The 18,957-nt window shown below is 39.5% G+C and overlaps 1 protein-coding gene across 1 annotated transcript; it reads left to right on the top strand.

Moving 5' to 3' along the window:
- Positions 1-4,547: 4,547 nt before the first annotated feature.
- Positions 4,548-18,954, top strand: aga (aspartylglucosaminidase). Its single transcript, XM_030062500.1, has 9 exons — positions 4,548-4,866; positions 6,708-6,861; positions 8,314-8,426; positions 9,796-9,908; positions 11,923-12,031; positions 13,188-13,263; positions 14,929-15,036; positions 17,340-17,473; positions 18,724-18,954. Exons 1-9 carry the CDS (start codon positions 4,764-4,766, stop codon positions 18,822-18,824), a joined length of 1,011 nt encoding a protein of 336 aa, XP_029918360.1. The 5' UTR covers positions 4,548-4,763; the 3' UTR covers positions 18,825-18,954.
- Positions 18,955-18,957: the final 3 nt, after the last annotated feature.

The following is an 18,957-nucleotide window of genomic DNA, read 5'->3' as shown; positions in this document are numbered from 1 at the left end:
TACTTAGTGCTTGAACAGCAAAAAAGTCTCTGAAAAGGCTCTGATTGCCAGGCGTTTTGCCTCTTTTCCAACTTAGGTAGCAAACCGCCCCTTTTTTCCATTACCAGGAGAAGGGAAAATATGGAGGCACTGCCTGCATGTCTCCCCTTCCCCAGTGCTTGGACTTGGGCAAAAAACGAGCTGAGGAATTAGTTGAATTAGCACTCAATTGCTAGATATAATAGTTTTTTTTGTTTGTTTTTTTTTTCAAATGTTCTGAATTACTGCAACCACGAGAGGTCCTTGATCTTACAGCCATAAGTGTGCACAAAATATACTAAGCTGATAAGCCCTGTGGTATGAAATTAGCTGCAGACAGATACATGCACAGATGGACTGAAAAAAAAAAAATGTTTTCCCTGCTATTGTGAGACTTTTGCGCAGCATCCAAATCAATTGAATGAAAAATAAAAGTTGTTATTATTCCCTTCTCAAACTAAAAAAATCTACCTGATGAAAAAAGTTTTTTTTTTCCGCGCGCAGGCTCCTAGGCAGGCAGACCCCCGGATGAATGGGACCGAGTTTCATATGAACTTGCGCTTCCCAAAAAGAAAAGGTTTGCTACACAGCTATTTTGGTCTCAGTTTAGCGGCTCTGCGTTCTCTAATGTCCAGGAAAACCAGTCAAGTCAGCGCTGGCTTCAGACGAGAGAGAGAGAGAGAGAGAGAGAGAGAGAGAGAGAGAGAGAGAGAGCAGTGGTGGTCGAACGAGGTAGAGTGAATGAAGAGAGGGAGGGATGGTAGCTAGAACAATGGTTTTTTTTAAGGTTTTGCATCACCACAACCACAAGAGATTCTTTATCGGTCAGGCTGATACACACACACACACACACACACACACACACACAAAGGTGGAGATAATAATAACTGTTTCATGTTGAAATCATGTGTCCTTATTTGATCCCCAGTTTCTTCTGATCAAGAACAATGTTTCCCTTTAATTTTAGCAGCTAAAGAGGGTTTTAATTCTATCCTCTTGTCTAAAGAGATGTTATAAACAACTATGACCACAAAAGCTTCATTTTGCAGCAGGTTTTTATTACAAAATTAGAAAAATAATCAAGCAGACTGGTTGTAAAGACAGGCCAAAACATGGACTTTTTATAGCCACCATTGATCATGAAAGAGTTATTTATGATCACTTCTTGTGATAGTTTGTACAGGCCTATGCTGCATATTACAGAAAAGTCTGGAAATACTTTAGTGCTCATTCCTTTTTTTTTAATTTTCAAAGCAGAGGAGGACAAAAGCGCCAAGTTATGACAGACTTCTAGTCTTTAGAAAATATACCTTTACTTAAATTTCAGTAAGCACTAAAAATGTCCATTTCAGTATTCCATGATAATGTAGCTGTTTGGTTTAGTTTTATTCAGAGTTCCTGCTTTTTTTTTTCTTCCAGTGACTAAAGCCAAAGCAAAGCCTCAGGATTAAGGGAAACTACAATAATGCAGGTTAAATTAAAGGGCGCTCAACGTCTTGTGCTTCTCACCCGTAAGGTTGAATAAAACTCACATATTAAATTAGCACTCATTGTCCTCTAAATCATCCTGTTCCTTACTTCTAAAAAGCTCCACTGTGGAGTCATTGGCCGGTGAACAAGAACACCAAGGCAGACACACTTTAATACGTATGCCTTGATTTGACCATTTTATGCAAAACAGTCTTATGATTAGCCGGAACTACATGCACTCTGTTGATTTGGCCGTTTCATGTGGAAAAAAATTGCTATAATTTTGCGAAATTGCAAGTTCTCCCACATATGGCAGCGGTTGGTTTAATTTGCATCAGTGAGATTGCAAAAATGGGAAATCCTGGGGGCTAAGTAGTTGAGCATAACATTGTGCTGCAAGGCAGTCATAAATACTGACACCGAGGAGCCAACACTGGTAGAGCAGCCGCATTACATGACCAAATAATGTTTAACACAACATTTTCAACCAGATCAAATATAGAAGAACAATTTTACTCACTGTTTTCCAATGAAATTAACTTTGTATCATTTTTAATTGTAAAATAAACAGCTAGAGTTTAGTTTTGCTAAGACCAAATTTACGGTGAATTTTCAGTGGTGGCAAAATGCCGTCATTTGCCGATACAGCCTATCAGCAGCATCCTCACAGTATTGCCCATCCACAGCCAATCACATGCTAACATTAATATTTGTACCTATTTTGCAATTGAGTCAGCTGGCAAACAGTGAGCAGACATTGACCAAAAAATATCAAACAGCAACAGTAGTTTGAATATCTGCTTGTCTACATGCTATTTTTTTATGATGCCACAGCTTACACCTATAGTGACATTGTTTGCGCCCTCCGAGCCGGCTATGAAGGACATTATGAAATTGGTTGAAAGGACATTGGAGATTGATGAAGTTATCGTTAAAAAGCAATTCTTTCAGCTGGTGTTCTTTAATTTCGATCAATAACACAGGTGAAAGTAATAATACTCTCTGTCTCTCTCATCTGTTTTCCCTCCATCAGATGCCCCCGTCAAAATAACCCTAGGACTTCCCATTGTTTAAGGAAAAACCAATGAATAAAATATAAGTGAAAATTGTATTTTCCATATGAATAATGTAAAAGAGGGCACGCTGTTGGCGTTCACGTCTCAAGGTTAGACTATATTGTTAGTTTCCCCGCCTGGCCCATGCTTTGTTCTTGTTTGGTATGAAATGAGAGGATCCAATTCTATCAACAGTTTTCTGTTCTGGGGGAAACTTTGCCTCCTCCCCAGGGCTGTATTATTCCAGGAAGCTGAAAGAAAAATTCCAGACCCAGCATGGGGTATGTCGTGTCAAGGCATTGCCATATGGTATGCCTCGCAGAGTATGCCAAAACTTTTGACTGCAGCTTGTTTCTTTCACTGCATCACCATAGGCTGCTCCCCACCAGGAAACACATCACAGAAGACAAGGAAAGAGAGGACAAAGACAGGAGGGGAGACTGGGTTTGGTTGTTGCCCTCAGACCATTAATAATGACTTGATGCCAAAATAAGTTCTCAAAAGAAGCTCAGTTTGACACAGAAGTTGTAATCAGCAGTCACATTGTCGAGTCTAAAAGTCTGCATTCGTGACATTTTTTCCTGCTTTGATACACCAACGTTTTCTCCTTTGAACAGCAGATATATATCAGCGAACTGCGCTAGGTGTTTGTGCAATTTATTTTTTTCTATGAACAGAAATAATCTAGCTGCGGATCCATGGAGAGACAGGCCGGATTTTGCCCAGAGATGAAACCGGATTTCACTGTTTGGAACATGTTCAGGGCCAAATGTCAGTAACCTTATTAGCTTTTTTTTTTTTTTTTCTCTCTCCCTCTCTCTCTCTCTCTTTCTCTCTATCAGACATTGCACATGTGAAACTGATTTCTGGAACCCCGTGTCGACACTGCCCGCTTCTCATTTGGAGCACATCCCAAATATAGCAATCAATCATGATGAATTTGAGCTAAATTCCATTACACAGGAGGGCGACCTCGTATTCCCTTCGCTCATTCTTGGAAAGCAAAACTTCAGCTTAGGTTCCTGCGAACTGCCAAAGTGAAGCTCACTAGCGATCCGCAAACACACTGATAACCTAACTTGGCCTAAATGGAGGCACATTTAATAATGTGTCCCATGCTGAGATTTCTGGCTTTCAAAACTCACTTTCAGCCCCGTGCTCCGTGTCCCTCGGTGTTCACTAGACATTTCTGTATAGTTTCTCTGCTATAATTGGCTAGTTCACTTGTTCAACTGTAAAAATGTGGCTTATTATTTTCCATTCAAGGCCAACGTAAGCTGTGCCAGAGACCTGTTGATGCTGCAGTTCCTTGGTCTCTGATATATAATTACTTACTTTTGAAAGGAATTTGCTTTTGAAGAATAAAATTTATTTAAAAAGTGACTGACGTATTTCTGTTAATAACACTGTTTTTTTTTTTTGTTTGTTTTTTTAGACTTTGTCATGTTGCCAACTCAAAGTCACAGACTTCCTTTTGAAGTGATTTTATCTGAGGCGATATTTCAGGTGTGTTAAATATTAAATTGTTTCAATGTCTTTCTTGAACACTGAAATGTAGACACTGATGAGATTAAAACAATTTTAAAACAACTCGTTATTTTAAAACAATTTCTAGCTGATTCGTCTAATGAAATTAAACTATTTCTCCTTTTGTTGAGGACCCCCTGGAAGCCGTTCATGGACCTCTGGGCGTCCCCGGGCCCCACTTTGAAAACCCCTGGATCACAGGACAGTTAATTTGATGTATGACCTCACATAAATCAGTGCAGCCTGCTAGACAATTACCAGCCATTATGCACTACTGAGCAATTCCTGTTCCTGTGTTCCTAATAGACAAATGGACAAAAAAATCTAATTATTGAGTTTAAAATAGTTGATTCATCTTTATTAATTTACAGAATTTTTTTTTTTTTTTTAATCATTATTTTTTGTTTATTGCAGTTTCTAAGCGACTGGTAATTTAGGCTACTGTCTCTTTAAGAGGAGGCCACCCTCTAAGCATGTGACACAACAAGGAAGTCAACGTTAGTCTTGACGTTTACCAAACTATTTCTCTGCTGTACTTTCTTCTTTCGGAAACTTTACATCTGATAAAGTATTTCTCGACTCCTGTCCTGCAAACCTCGGGCCCGCTGCTTGTTTGGAAAATAATAATGACCGGGAAATAGCTGTCCACTGCCGCCGCCCTGTAATGTTTGCAGCCACGTAAACGACAAAAAAATGTTTACATGTTTACTGACTTGCATTTTGTTTTTGCCATTTGGACATGCTTCATTGCCTCTTGTGATCAATACGTGGCCATTCGGAGATGCGACGGCTGCAGGTAGGCCTGAAAGAATAAAACAAACAAACAAACAAACAAGCAAACAAAAAACATTGTAACTATGTGTAATTGCTTTTAATCATGCGTCATAATCCCAAGAGTGTGCATGCAAAGTCCTTTCCAGTCAAACACTCCAGCAGCTGATTGCACTAAATAGTCCAGTTTGAACCGGTGACAAGGTGAAAGACCAAATGTCAGATCACAACAAGTTTACTAGAAGTTACTTGCACCCGGATCAAACTTGGAAATGTCTAAGTTTGACTGCTGGAGGAACTTTAATTAATCAGATATAGACCACAGGATTCCCCCTGAGGCCGCTATGGAAATTAAAAATCGGTGCCTTGCTATTTAAAAAAGGAGTTGAACCACTACTATTGATCACTCTATCCAAATTAATGTTCATTTCAACCAGCTCTTGTGAAAACTAGCCCTCTTTCCACATGACAGATGTGGAAGGATACAGCTGCTGAAATTGATTTCCAAGATTAAAGAATTATCTCATGATTTAAGATTAATTGCTCAAAGAGTGAGGATGAACTGAACTAGGGCGATATACACACACTTTATCAGCCCCACCTGTACAATCTGTTGCAGTTCAGTACAACAGCTTTGCATGTTTATTACTGAGGTTGTAGTTTGCAGAGATCTCGTGCTGGACTACATTACAATTGAGAGGTGTTTCTAATGTTTTGTCCTCCTTATTTGTGTACAATGAAGGGGGACAGAATATTGGAAACAGCTGTCAATAAAATGCAGTCCAGTCCAACAGCACCGCTAACTATGAGCTCAATGCCAAACATAGAACTGAATGAACACCTCTATTACTGTGACAAAAAGAAAACCTGAGCATTATAGGCATCAGGAAAGTAAACTTTATGGCAGAACATTTGTATTGAATTGCATTAGATTGTGTAGGTGGACCTCATAAAGTGGCCACTGAGTCTGCATGTATATCATATTATATATGTGTATAAGTTGTGGTAGATTATTTATTAGTTGCCTGTTGTAATTAGAAGTTTACTCTAAAGTATAGTGAGCTGAGAACTTATTTGCAAGCTGGTGAAAATGCCACCAGTTGGTAGTTTGATCCCCCTCGGCATTTAGGGGATCTGTGACCAAATGGTGGTCGGCACACACTGCGTGTCTGTCAGGAATCCATGGTTCTGGTCATTGTTGTACATCATCCGAACTTTTAACCCCGAGCGCTCAAATGGATTGTGACAAATCTCTTGTGATTGGCTTATTGGTTGTTCCAGCATGATGGCGTATGTGACACATAGCCTATTACTTAAATCCATAACACTGCTCTTGTAACAATATTTAAATGGTGCATGAAAGCAGTGCTTTAAAATTACACAACATGCATCACTGTATCAAAGAATTACCAATGCACGGGGTGTGTTTCTGCTATTCTCAGTGTTTTGGCAGATAATTTCCCATTAACTGCAGTAGGTCTTGTGTGATCAGCGTGCCGCAATACAGGATGTGACATGATGCGGCGATGTGTCAGACGTTTCCTACGGTCAGCACAGGAGACAAACTCTCCTTGTCAGCAGGGCAGGCCAGAGCGGCTGACGAATCTCAAAACACAGCAGCAGCTCTAACTGTTTTAGCCTAAATCACATTTACAGTGGAGAATGGAAAGCCCTTCTCCATGAAAGTGAGGTTTGTTTTGTTGAATACGCACACACACACACACACACACACACACACATACACACATTAGCGCATAGGTGAAATTTACTGGCATTTGGAGATGGTGATTTTCCATTCTGGACACACTGTGGTTTCTTTAGTGTATGGCTGTGTGTCAGTGTGTTTGCTGTGTTTTTATTCTGCAGCATGGAGCTCCCTGCAGGCAGGTGGCTCAGTGTTGGACGCAGTGGAGAAAGGCTGTGCCCGCTGTGAGGCAGACCAGTGTGACGGCAGTGTTGGCTACGGTGGGAGTCCAGATGAGACGGGCGAGACTACCCTGGACGCCATGATCATGAATGGGTAAGCCTCGTCCAAAACGCAGATGTGTATAAGGAGGCGGTGTCTCCCATGCAAATCAACTACGGTGTTGCTCCCATGCAGCAGTATATGAAAAAATTCCATAATTCAAATATGTATGTGGTATATATTATGAAGGAGCAGTGAAAAATAGGTGATGCATTTTTTCATAGTCATAGTTTCATCATAGCCTTTGTTTCCATACCCTCAAGAATTGTAAGCAAGCATTTGAAGTGGTGCAAAAAAATAAAAATAAAATAAAATGTAAATCCAGTGTCCCCATCAGTTGAGTTGAAGCTAATAAATTGGCTTACTTTGACAGAAAATACATTCATGAGAACTGCTGTCATTATTTAACAAATACATGTATACTGCTATTTTTAACAATTTATTTATCATCCAGAAACCTTCTCACTCTACTTGAGTGCATGAAGTACTCTTGAGTGCTTGAGCTTCCTATCAGTCTAGAGGAAAATTAATAGAATTTATTGCTTCCCTTATGCCTGCCTGATTCGATGCATTCATAATTTACATCAAAACACTTGGACGTAAACTCGCCCTAGCAATCCTTGAAAAATGTGCAACCCTGGACAGTTGCCTAATGTCACATATTGATGTTAATTCAAACCTGACAAAACATATGGCGCACAGTGGCCAAACAAGCATATCACATTACAACACAGATACAAAAGGATTTCTGCCCAAAGCCTTTTGTTTCCTTGTTTTACTCCACATACTGTGTCTTACATTCATGATATTCTGCCTTTTATTGCATATATTTTTTACATTTATATTTATTTTCTTTTACGACTGTTGATTAATTAAATCGAGTTCACTGCTACCATATATTGTTTTCATCTCTACAGCAAGATTCAGATTCATCTAAACTCCATTCCACATCAGACATTCCACTGTTACATAAAACTCTTTGCTAGCCGGCACAACAGCGTCCCGGCGGGGGCCCTTGAACTTGAGCAAGCAATGGAAAAAAAGGAGCACTGGGAGTCGTAGAAGGCAGGAAATAGTGCCGTAGATTTTGGCCCACGTACGTTTTTCAAGACATGCAAGATTGGACCAAAAGATACAATCGACTGCATATTATACACCTCATGTCTCTTTAAAAAGTTCCATTCCACCCTCCCGCGGTGCACAATCATTTTTACTTATTTAAAGGGGTAATAAGTAAAATTTATACTGCTCCATAGCGCAAAATGACCATAATATATCTAGGCGGGCTGATAGGGTTGTTGATCAAATGCAGTGACTTAACAGTTACTTTGCCTGGCGCTGACATTTCTGGCTCGCAAAACTCACACTCGGGTTCTGTCGCCGCTATCGCAGGTCGTACTTGTCAAAGACGGAGAACGTTAAAGGTCATAGATTACTTACTGCGCCGTTAATCGGATGCTAATTCTCGGCGGTAACCTGATTATTTAATGTATTCTCTGTGAGCAGTGATACAATGGAGGTGGGTGCAGTTGCAGACCTGAGAAGAATCAAGAATGCCATCGGCGTAGCGAGAGCGGTGATGGAGCATACTTATCACACACTCCTAGTGGGAGAATCAGGTATGGCAGGAATAACGAAAATGGAAATATTAATAAATCATATTTATCATTTGGAGGGATTTTTTTTACATTTTGAAATGTAGTTGCTATATATATTTTTTTCCAGATCACTTGTTAAAGAATATGTGAATATACTTCCAAAATATAACTGTAGTATACAAATCCAGGTGTTTCTCACAGTTTTGTTTTAAAAATTAAGTTAAACCTACAGTTGTGATTCAGAACCTGTTAACAATCCTGAAAGTAATCTGTGCTTTTTGTATCTCTAATTATACAAACAAATACCAAATGACTACACTCAGCCATTTTGCCTTTTTTTCACCCCTTTTCTCTCTTTGTTGTCAAATTTTGGCCCAGAATGTAGCTCCGCCCATCGCTCCCCATATAAAACGAAAGCTCTTCCCGTGCAACCCCCCCCCACACACACACACCTCTTCAACTTCACTCAAAGTGTCTCTTAAACCTCTGCAGACAAATGTGTCCAAATTTCAGTCACACAAATGCAATTGATCACTGCATTTTCGAATTGGAGGTCAGAGAAAAAAATAATAAGAGTGAATGGTATCCTGCATATCCATCCAAAAGAGCAATTTTTTCACCTTAACTTTCATTTTTGTGCAAGTGATCTACTGCAAACCAGGAAGCAGGACAGCCTCTATGTCAGTGTTTTACGAACAGCATTTGAACTCTTATCGCCCTCTAGTAGTCAGAAAAATACCGCTTTAAGTTGTTCAGTCAAACTTATCAAATAAAATAAAATTGTCTTGACATTTGAATCAGTTTTTCCTATTCATTTGATTCTTGTCACATTAAAGAAAGAAACACCATATGAAGTAACATCCAATTAGTGCATCAGCAGAGAAAGATCAAATTTCTGTCGATAATATAATCACTATGTAAAAGAGAACGCAGTGTTTTTACATTTTCAATGACAGTAAGCAGAGAATAGAGGTAGATCAGCACAGCTTAATGCAATTCAAATGTGACGGAAAAATGCAGAAACCTTTCATTTCAGTATGAAATTTGTGAGGAAAATAACATGTTTGAATGTCAGGGGTTCCCTGTGACAGCTTATTTCCTTTCATTCCACGTAATCTGGGATTAATTTGGCTCTATCCAACAAAATGTAAAGCAGCACTGTTCTGGCAATTGTAAAGTCACTGTTATGTAGCATTTTGAATGAATACATGTTTTTCATATGTACATGGAAATGTGCTGTATATTGTAATGACAAAATAACACAAATACTAATATGAGACAAGCCCAAATCAAATGTGATCGCCTCCTTTCCCTCCTGTTTTTTGTAACCCAAGGTCAAGGTGGACCTAGAGGGTGCAGCTTGACCTGGTAATATTATTTCTCTTCATAGCTTCTGTGTTTGCCGAAAACATGGGCTTCATTGCAGAGGACCTGACTACCAACAAATCCAGGAGCATTTATTCTCAGTGGCTGAAGGGCAACTGCCAACCTAATTATCGAAAGGTGTGTTGTTTCTTCTCTCACTTATTTTGCTTTGTTGCTACAGGCGCCCGAGTTCTGAAAGATTGATATTAAGTGGGGAAATTGCCAGGCATATTAGAGTAGTTCATAAAAAGTTCATCTTTTATCTCGAAGGTGATGCCCTGTAGAGCTGGGCCGTCACTGTTCTTTAAACTGTTCCGTGAAGCTCCCAAATTATACCTGAAAATCTCTTTTTTCTTTTTAATTCACCCTGCATGATCCCCCTTTTTTTTAACACATTGAGGCTATTACACACATTCACACCTGGGAGCTGCCCGGTACAAAAACAAGCCGGCACAAAAAAGCAGCTCCTCTGAAAACCTGGTAGCTAAGTGCTTTTCTCAAGAGCTTCCAGGCAACAACTGTGGAGAGACACAAGGTTGCTCACTTTCACCACCAAAGATTCAGAAACGTCTGATCTCAAGTCATCCTTGAACCCGCAGACCACTTCTCTATGAGGAATATGTCTTCACGGAGGCGATGCGGACGCGTTTCAGTTTTACAGTAAACACTAATACACAGGATCTCTTACCATGCAAGGCATAGGATAACACACTGCACAATATCAGTCTCAAAATATGGAGCCAGTCTTGATGCACATTTTATACTCCATGTACCTGGAAAATGAGAGCAACTGTCACCAGTGACAATCCCAAACAAAATGAGGTTTAGGCATGCAACGGGGGAATCAAGTAAGAGATTCACAGCTGCGCCTGTTTAAAATTGGCAGGAATATTTCATCACTCCCCTTTTTACCCGGTAAACCAATTACTTGCTTGAAGGGCTTTTTTGAAACATTTCAAATTGTGGCTGAGGTCACTGGAGAGCAACTTTACCTGTATTCTTTATAATTTAACAGAGAGTTTTCGAGGGTTTTACCTTCACCTTTGTGAGATGGAATAAAACAGGCTTTGCTTTATGAATAATGCACCAACACTTTCATAAAACAGACTTGTTGATCCCAACTTGCTTTTGTTGATGGCACGATGAAAGCGCTGTAGAAATGTAATGCAGGCAACGCCAGCCAGTCCAGCCTGAAAAGACCTTCATACTCTTCAGTTTAACTGTACACTTGAACTTTTAAGACTCCTAGTGCACATTTAAAATCAGCCTTGATCTGAGGGTAACATTACCCAAAACTGACTCATGTATCACATTTACTCAGAAGGTGACAATATTTGATTTTTCTGCAAGGGGTTTACAAAATTCTCAGGTCAATTTCAGCCTTAATTTCTGTTCTCTTGCACATCAAAGGAGCAGAAGGCAAGTGAATGAACTTTTCACATCTCGCAGCAGGTGAAGGTAGCACAGTCAGCCTCAAGAACAGGGAAAAAAAAAAACCTTTGAGCTGGAGACAGGGAGACCTTTTTTTTTTTTTTTTTTTTTTTAAATTACACTACACTCATTTACATAAACATTTTAGTCATCATGGTGACACTCTCACCCAGCACAGCTTACAGTGAGTGAGCAAGTACTGTAGGCACTCTGTGTTTTATTTGAGGTTTCTCTGATTGGACACATGGCTGCTATTGGACACACACAAGCTTCTGCAGAAATTAAATCTGTGAACATTTGGATGAGGAGAGTGTATCTCCAATCACGGGGCCACCTTACTGCCGCATTCACAGCACTCACCGCATTTAACACCCAGCTTGGAAACAGGACTTTACAAAGAAAAACTCATTTTGGTCATCAAAAGGTGTAAAAAGGCATTGTTATCTCCCAATATTCAGATTTGATTGTGCACTAAATCCAAGCCATGCAAGACTGCCAGCTCCTCTGTAGTGAGTTCATTCTTGTGCTGTTTATGTGCCTATGCCATTTAAACACCAAAGCACCGGGTGACAGCAGTTGTGTTTCATAACATTGTGTCAAATCACAGCAACTGTCTCTAGATCAACATTTGTCTTGTTGGTGTGCAATTACATTAATTAAGTCCCCAGAGAACGGCACAAGGCACACGATGATGTTGAATTTTTTTTCCTGCTGTCAACAGAATGTTTTTCCAGATCCTTCCAAGTACTGTGGACCGTACAAACCGAGGGCAACGCGGAAACCGGGCAGGCGAGCACGACGCACTAATATCCACTCCCATGACACCATAGGTAGGCTCTATCAATCACAAAAGACAGAAGCCCATGTTAACGGTTTTTACGCAGTTTTAGTATTTTACCACTTTGGTGAAACCACATATGGATGAGAGGAGAGAGTTGTGGCAGCGCAGCATGAGCCAGATACAAACACAAAACACATTTGTCCGGCCGCCTGGTTGCTAGGCAGTTAGATAAATCTACCCAACGACCAGGTCGCTCCCTCTATTAATAAAATCCAGTTACCAGGCCTCGCAACGTGACACGGCAATAATGAAAACGCAGCGCTGTCAAATAAAACGCCATCAAATGAGAAAATTAATTTGCTCCTTAATTGATCCCTGCAGGAAAATTCTCTTTGTTTTTTGCTTGGTCCAACTCTTTCGGGAGGACTGACCACAGTGTCGGCTGCAGAGCGGCACCAGTTGTGGGAGCCGGTGCCTTGCTCAAGGACACTTCAGTAATTCATATTAGGTAGTGAGTTGCGTTCTGTCAAATGAGACCTCACGGGGGCCGGATTATTTTTCACCACCGTCAGTGTGACTCCGGTCGACACATGGGTGCTTTAGGCTACTTTCTGATTTGTTATTTCAAATCAATAACCTTGTACACCACCAGTCAACAAGACGTCGCATGTTGGCACATGAAAGCAACACATAATGTAGAATCACATAAAGCAGAAGAGAGGAAATGTAATATACAGCATGCAGGTTTGAGATTTGACTCCCAGAGGAAAACAGTGCTATTTCCAGCTTTGTTGAGAAATTCTACTTTCCATGTCAGCCTTTCCCTTTTTTGATAGCGTGTTTGCAAAATTAACATAACATAGCAACTATCAGTGCAGCGACTGGCCTGCTGTTTTTTTTTTTTTTGTATTTCCATCTGATTCTACCTCCAGCTAATGGATAGTTTGCAGTGTGAGATCTCATTATCATAATTAATTATTAATCATTAATTAATCATTTTGTCATAGAAACCTTTTATTTTGCTTATTATACATAGTTGGTAATAATTGGATGCAAATATTTTGTTCCAGGGGCCAGATGAGACGTGCTCGCAGGCCAAATCTCTGACGTCTCTGCACTAGGCCATCTTGCTCATAACCAATGTACTTTTATTATTATTTTTTTTTGGTAACCTGTATTTGTATATTATCTGTCATTTGCACCAGGGATGATTGCTATTGATGAAGATGGTCACGTGGCAGCAGGCACATCAACCAACGGAGCCAGACACAAAGTACCAGGGTATGGATATTATGTTGATTTTGCTTTGGAAAAACAAGATAAACCAGGGTAATCATTTTCTTTTCTTTCTCATGGGAGCTTAATGGATGGGTGGAAGGACAGCAGGTTTTAAAGCCAAAAAAAAAAAAAAAAAAAAAAAAAAAAGGATTTAGTGCTTTCAGAAACTTAACTAAACTGAAGAATCAACATGACACAGCAAGGCAAGCAATTGTGAAGCACTTACTTTGTATTTACATGGGAAATTCCAGTACATTTTAACCAAGGATCTCGCTTTCATATTTTTATGTTGCGATCTTGACACGCTCCCTTGAAATTCCTGTCGCTCCGTCTCGGGTGGCAAAAATGTGTTCACCGATTGCATCTTCAAGCCGCGACAGACATAAATACTGACAGTTCGCTTTGCTTGCACTCTTGATAATATGAACGGTAAAGTGAGCTTTCTGTCTCTCGGTACTTTTAACATCAGTCTAGTCAAACTGAAACTCACTTGCTCACTGCACTTTTTGAGCACTCAACTCAATATATCTATTCCTTCAAATTCTGTCTTTTTTTTAACATAATACATAAATCAGCCGATGGTTATAAGAAACCCTAATTTACTAAAAGTCTCAAAATGTCAGCTATTAAGATCAGATTATGTCCGACTGAATGCTACCATTAGAAACATGTTCAACCACCTAATGAGCCTTGCAAAGAAAAAAAAATATTTCACTAACAAGTTCAGTGAAGCTACTAAAAACATCAGAACACTGAAGGTCATCAGTCGGCTCTTCAGGGTAGAAAAAATATGTATATATACACAAGTGTTTGCTGTTAACACCAATCTGTTTCTTTCACATATAAAAAAAATCTTCTCTTCATTCATAGCTGAAGCAAACTCGCCTTTAGAAAAAAAAAATATAAATGCTTCCAAAGTAATGAATAAATAATTAGATTCTGAATGCCAAATCACCCTGTATAATAAAAGATAGTGGAAAATGAATGCTTGTGTTTCAATTGGAAATAATCCAATTACTCAGGTTTTTATCAGCAAGATTCCTTATTGATGAGACCTTTAATTCCAAGGACGGTATTCACGTAGTCTGCAATCACACGAGGAGATCTCTGGGTGTCATCTGTAAAATCAATAGCTTGGTTCATCAGACTTGTTTGTTAACATTATTACAGATTGATTTACCCAGACCTCTCATGCTGGGTTATTACTGGGGCTGCCTCACTAAGGTCTTTATTTAACAGGAGGCATTTGTTGGAGCCGCCCTGTCAAGTTAGACCAAGCGCTCAGCCCTTTATTTCTGTCAACTAAATGTCCTCTGATCTATAACATCTATAAATAACAATGACAAGCATGTAACTTTATCTATAAATATATAAATCAGCGTGATTCTTGCACTTTGCAGTTGAACTCTTACATAATTAAAAGGCCTAGTTATTAGTTTGGAGAATTCACTGTGAATTCTCTATTAGAAACAGAGAAATCTGACTGTATAAAACACTGCAAATGAATCTACATTGTCAGTCAGGTTGGTTTACTTTTTTTTTTTTTTTTGCTTTCATTTTTGGGCGATTTCATTAAGTGTCTGTATTTTTTTTTTTATTTTTACTTTACCCCCCACCCCCATCCACTAGTTGTTCCACTTGTTATTTTCACTTGTTCCTCTCTTGCAGTCGTGTTGGAGACTCGCCCATCGCTGGAGCCGGAGCGTATGCAGACAGTTCCGCCGGTGCAGCGGCAGCCACTGGAAATGGAGACATCATGATGCGCTTCCTACCCAGGTACCGAGACCTTAACCACGGGACTTTTCTGACGGGAGTTAAATGAAGAGAACGCTTGCAATCTTTGGACGCACACATTAAGCTTCTTTTCATTTACCTTATTATTATTTTTTTTTTAACAAAGCCCACTGGTCTGCAGAATGTCTGCTTGAAAGAATGTGGAAGAATGCTTATTTCCCTCAATGCCACCCAAGTCTTTTTAAAGACTTGCACATTTTTTTTTATACAGATTCCTATAGTTCAAGGTGATAAAAGTTATGCTGTATAAAAGCATTAATGTAAAATTTCAATACAAGTAAAACTTTTTTTTGTACCTATTATACTTCCTTGTAAACCTGTGTTATTCAGCAGAACTTAGTCCAATGTTCTTCCACCTTGAGAAGATATTGTATGTGCTATAATAATATTTGTATTTAGATAGTTTCATACCATGTCTAGTCATCAGTCTTAACTTTTTTTTTAAACAATAGTGTATTAAAAATTATACAGATACTTTGGCTAGGGAACAAATTATTCCTTCTCCTGCGATCCCACCGCACCCATGGCCCCACCCTTAATAATAAGATGGATTTCCTTGACAGAGGCATTTGCTCATAGCTGCGGATAATATTGACATCTGTGGCACCTGTGGTTTGAAACAGCCTATTTCTGGTGTGAGCCTCGAGACGCAGGTGTAACCGTGCTACTGTGCTGCGAGGAGGTATGACTACATCGCCCTAAAAATGTCATTTGTACATTCCACAGAAGAGTTGTTTCGATTTCACTGAAGCCGATGTTTGTTTCCAGGCTGTGAAAATACGGCAGCCTCAAAAGATTTTTTTTTTTCTTTTTTTATGCCTTCGTGCCAACGACACCCATGACTAGAGGAATTATATTTTCGAGTTGTTTGTCCGTCCCATTCTTGGCACAGATATCCACTTGGACTCAAGGATGAACTGATTAGATTTTAATAGTCAAAGTTCAAAACAAGGACCTCAACTAAACTTGCTTTTGGCCATAAATCAAGAATTCAGACACTAATTTTAATGATTAACAGGTGATTATAAGCTCTCTATCATCCCTCTGTAAAAATAGTCTCTAAGTGAAGACAACATGTTTCTCATTGTAAATTATTCTCTTGAATCATACATGCAGCTATTTTCAAAGCCCACAAATACTAAATTTATTTAGTTTATAATTTGATATCCATAATTTTTAGCAGACCGTCAGGCCTCATGTAGCAATGGATGTAAACTGCAACTTGACTGCTTGGCAGAGGCATACAACCACGAGGCAGCATTTCTAGTTCTAAACCGTAATTTATCCAGCATTGTTTGCTGAACACACACACAAGCACACCTTTATTTTCTCCCAGCAACAGCCTGCTTCACATTTACACAATTACAGACAATCACACCTGGGGGCTCCCTGTTACAACCACAGCTTCCTGAATAGCTTCACTGGAGCAATCCGGAGTTAAGTTTTCTCAAGGGAAGCTTGTTAGTAGTTGTTGACAGAGAAGGCTGCCTTCCACACTCTCCCTGCACAGATTTTTCCAGCCGATCCAGGGATCTGAACTGATGACCTTGTGTTTACCTGCCTCAGGAACTGCGGCTATCCCCCATAGCAGCAGCAGGCTAACACTAGCAATAGGCTGTTTCAGATGCACGAGTCATATATGTTTGCATCTTCAGCTGTTTATATGGCACTATACTGCAGGTCCTAAAATCCTTAACTTTCCCTTTAAGGAAAGTCAGCGGCTGCATTTAAATGAATGCATCGCTCTCTCTACAACTCTGACTTCATTTAAACTAATTTGCTTGCTATCTTGTGTGGAAAGACCCACTTACATGGTACATCTCCTGCCAGAAATATTAACTGAAGAACAGACTTCCTACACATTTTCCACTTTAAAACCGCATACTTTTCCAGAACTCAATTTTTGGACATCGCAGATTTGTCACTCATTGTTTTACATGTTTGACCCTGGGCTAATGGAGTTAATGGCGCACTCGGTGCCTGTGAGGAGCAAGCAATTTGCATTGTGGTGATGGTGAATTACTACAATTTGTCACCATTGCCTTACTTTGCATACTTGTACAGACCTGGGGAGTGACTGTACTTTCCAGACGTGCTTGTGAACCCTGCAGTGACTCTGTGAATATCTCCATGTTTTATCATATTTAATCAGCGCTCTTTTGACATCATATTTATCACATGCCGTAACTGTGAACACGTCCCTCTCATCTTTGTTGATCGTGATTGGTGGCATTGACTGATCTTTTTAGTTTGCCTTTACTTAGCACTTGTATTCCTGCCAACAGTTACTTGGCTGTGGAGCTGATGAGGGCCAGGGCAGATCCCTCAGCAGCCTGCAAGACGGCCATTTCTAGAATCAAGAGGCATTACCCAGAGTTCTTTGGAGCCCTCATCTGCGCTAACGCAACAGGCCATTATGGTGAGTGTTTGGATTCACAAATACAAACTGCGCAGCTTCTGCCAAAAATGCAAAGACACATGCCAAACTGGAAGGCTGTATACATATATACATACAGCCATGCTCAAAGCCAACAAAAACTAAATTTATCAACTTGATTTCTGGAATTTTTAGCAGACCATCAGACCCCATTTACAGCAGTATGAAAAATATAAGGATGTCATATCTGCATAAGTGAGAAGAAAAACAAACAAACAAAAAAAAAAACATGTTAATGTAAAGTGTAAAAGTACCCAACATGTATTGTGAGCAGCTCTCAGCCAGGTGTAAAAGCAGTCTGCGACATGCTTGTGTTTGTGGAAATGTAGCGCCCACAGGGAGTTAGGACTCAGCTTCACAGAGAAACACCCAGCATGAGCCGCTGCTTTCTCTCAGCCACAGCGGAAAAAGTCACCGGCATTACCAGCAAGTGCAAAGTTTGCAGACATTATTGCAGCAAAAACAACCTGTTGCTGCTGTTATGGTCTCCTCAAATGGAAAGTAAATCCAGGCTGCCTGGTGGCACATCTAATGGTCCAATACACACCACTTTTTTTTTTTTTTTTTTTGACTCTTCCTCCTCCCTCCACCTATTGTGTGCTTTTTATAGTGCTCGGAGATTGACATATGATCACAATGAAGACAGAATTCAGACAACACAACCTCAAAAATACAAGGTGTAACGGAAGGATTAGGGATCATAAATTAACAAATGAACAGTTATTGTTAATTTTCAATTCATCAGTTAATTTTTTTCATGATTCATTTTGATTAATCATTTCATCCATGAAATTTAAAGAGAAATGCCATCACCTTACCCAAGCCCAAATGAGCTCTTTAAATTGCCTTATTAAATTCCTTATTTTGAATAGCAGCTGAACAAAACTCAGTTCAGTAGTATTAAACACCTCCTTCTTTGCATTTATGAAGCTGTATCCAGCAAATGTTTGGCATTTACACTTAATGAAATATCTAAAATTATGGCTCACTTTTCAAAATTGATTAATTTTCTGCTAACTGACTTATCAACCGATTTATCAACCAATAATTTCAGCACAAGGAGGCGTGGGACTGGATTGATCAGTATCAGAGCTGAGTATGCAGATGCAGATCGTATTTTGATACCAGCTGTCAATGGGGCCTTAATGAAAACAGAATATGTACTTTGCTTTATCTGCAGGTTCCCAGGCACTCATGAAGCACTTTTTTTCCCCTTTCTTTATCCTCCTTAGGTGCGGCCTGCAACAAAGTCCCTGGCTTTTCCCAGTTCCACTACATGGTGTCAGACTCCAAGTCAAACATACCACTCCTGAAATCTGTTGACTGCTTTTAAATAATTTAGCGGTATTGATTATGTTGACTCATACTATCCTGTGCCTGAATTATGTCTTTGTTATGCATTTTTTTTAATGTATACTGCAATGTTGCTCTTAATTCATGAATAAATTTTAATGATCCCGTCATGT

The sequence above is a fragment of the Myripristis murdjan genome, chromosome 10 (assembly GCF_902150065.1).
Source record: "Myripristis murdjan chromosome 10, fMyrMur1.1, whole genome shotgun sequence".
Classification (NCBI taxonomy): Eukaryota; Metazoa; Chordata; class Actinopteri; order Holocentriformes; family Holocentridae; genus Myripristis; species Myripristis murdjan.
The sequence above is the reverse complement of the archived record's forward strand: the minus strand, read 5'-3'. Positions and strand labels throughout refer to the sequence as shown.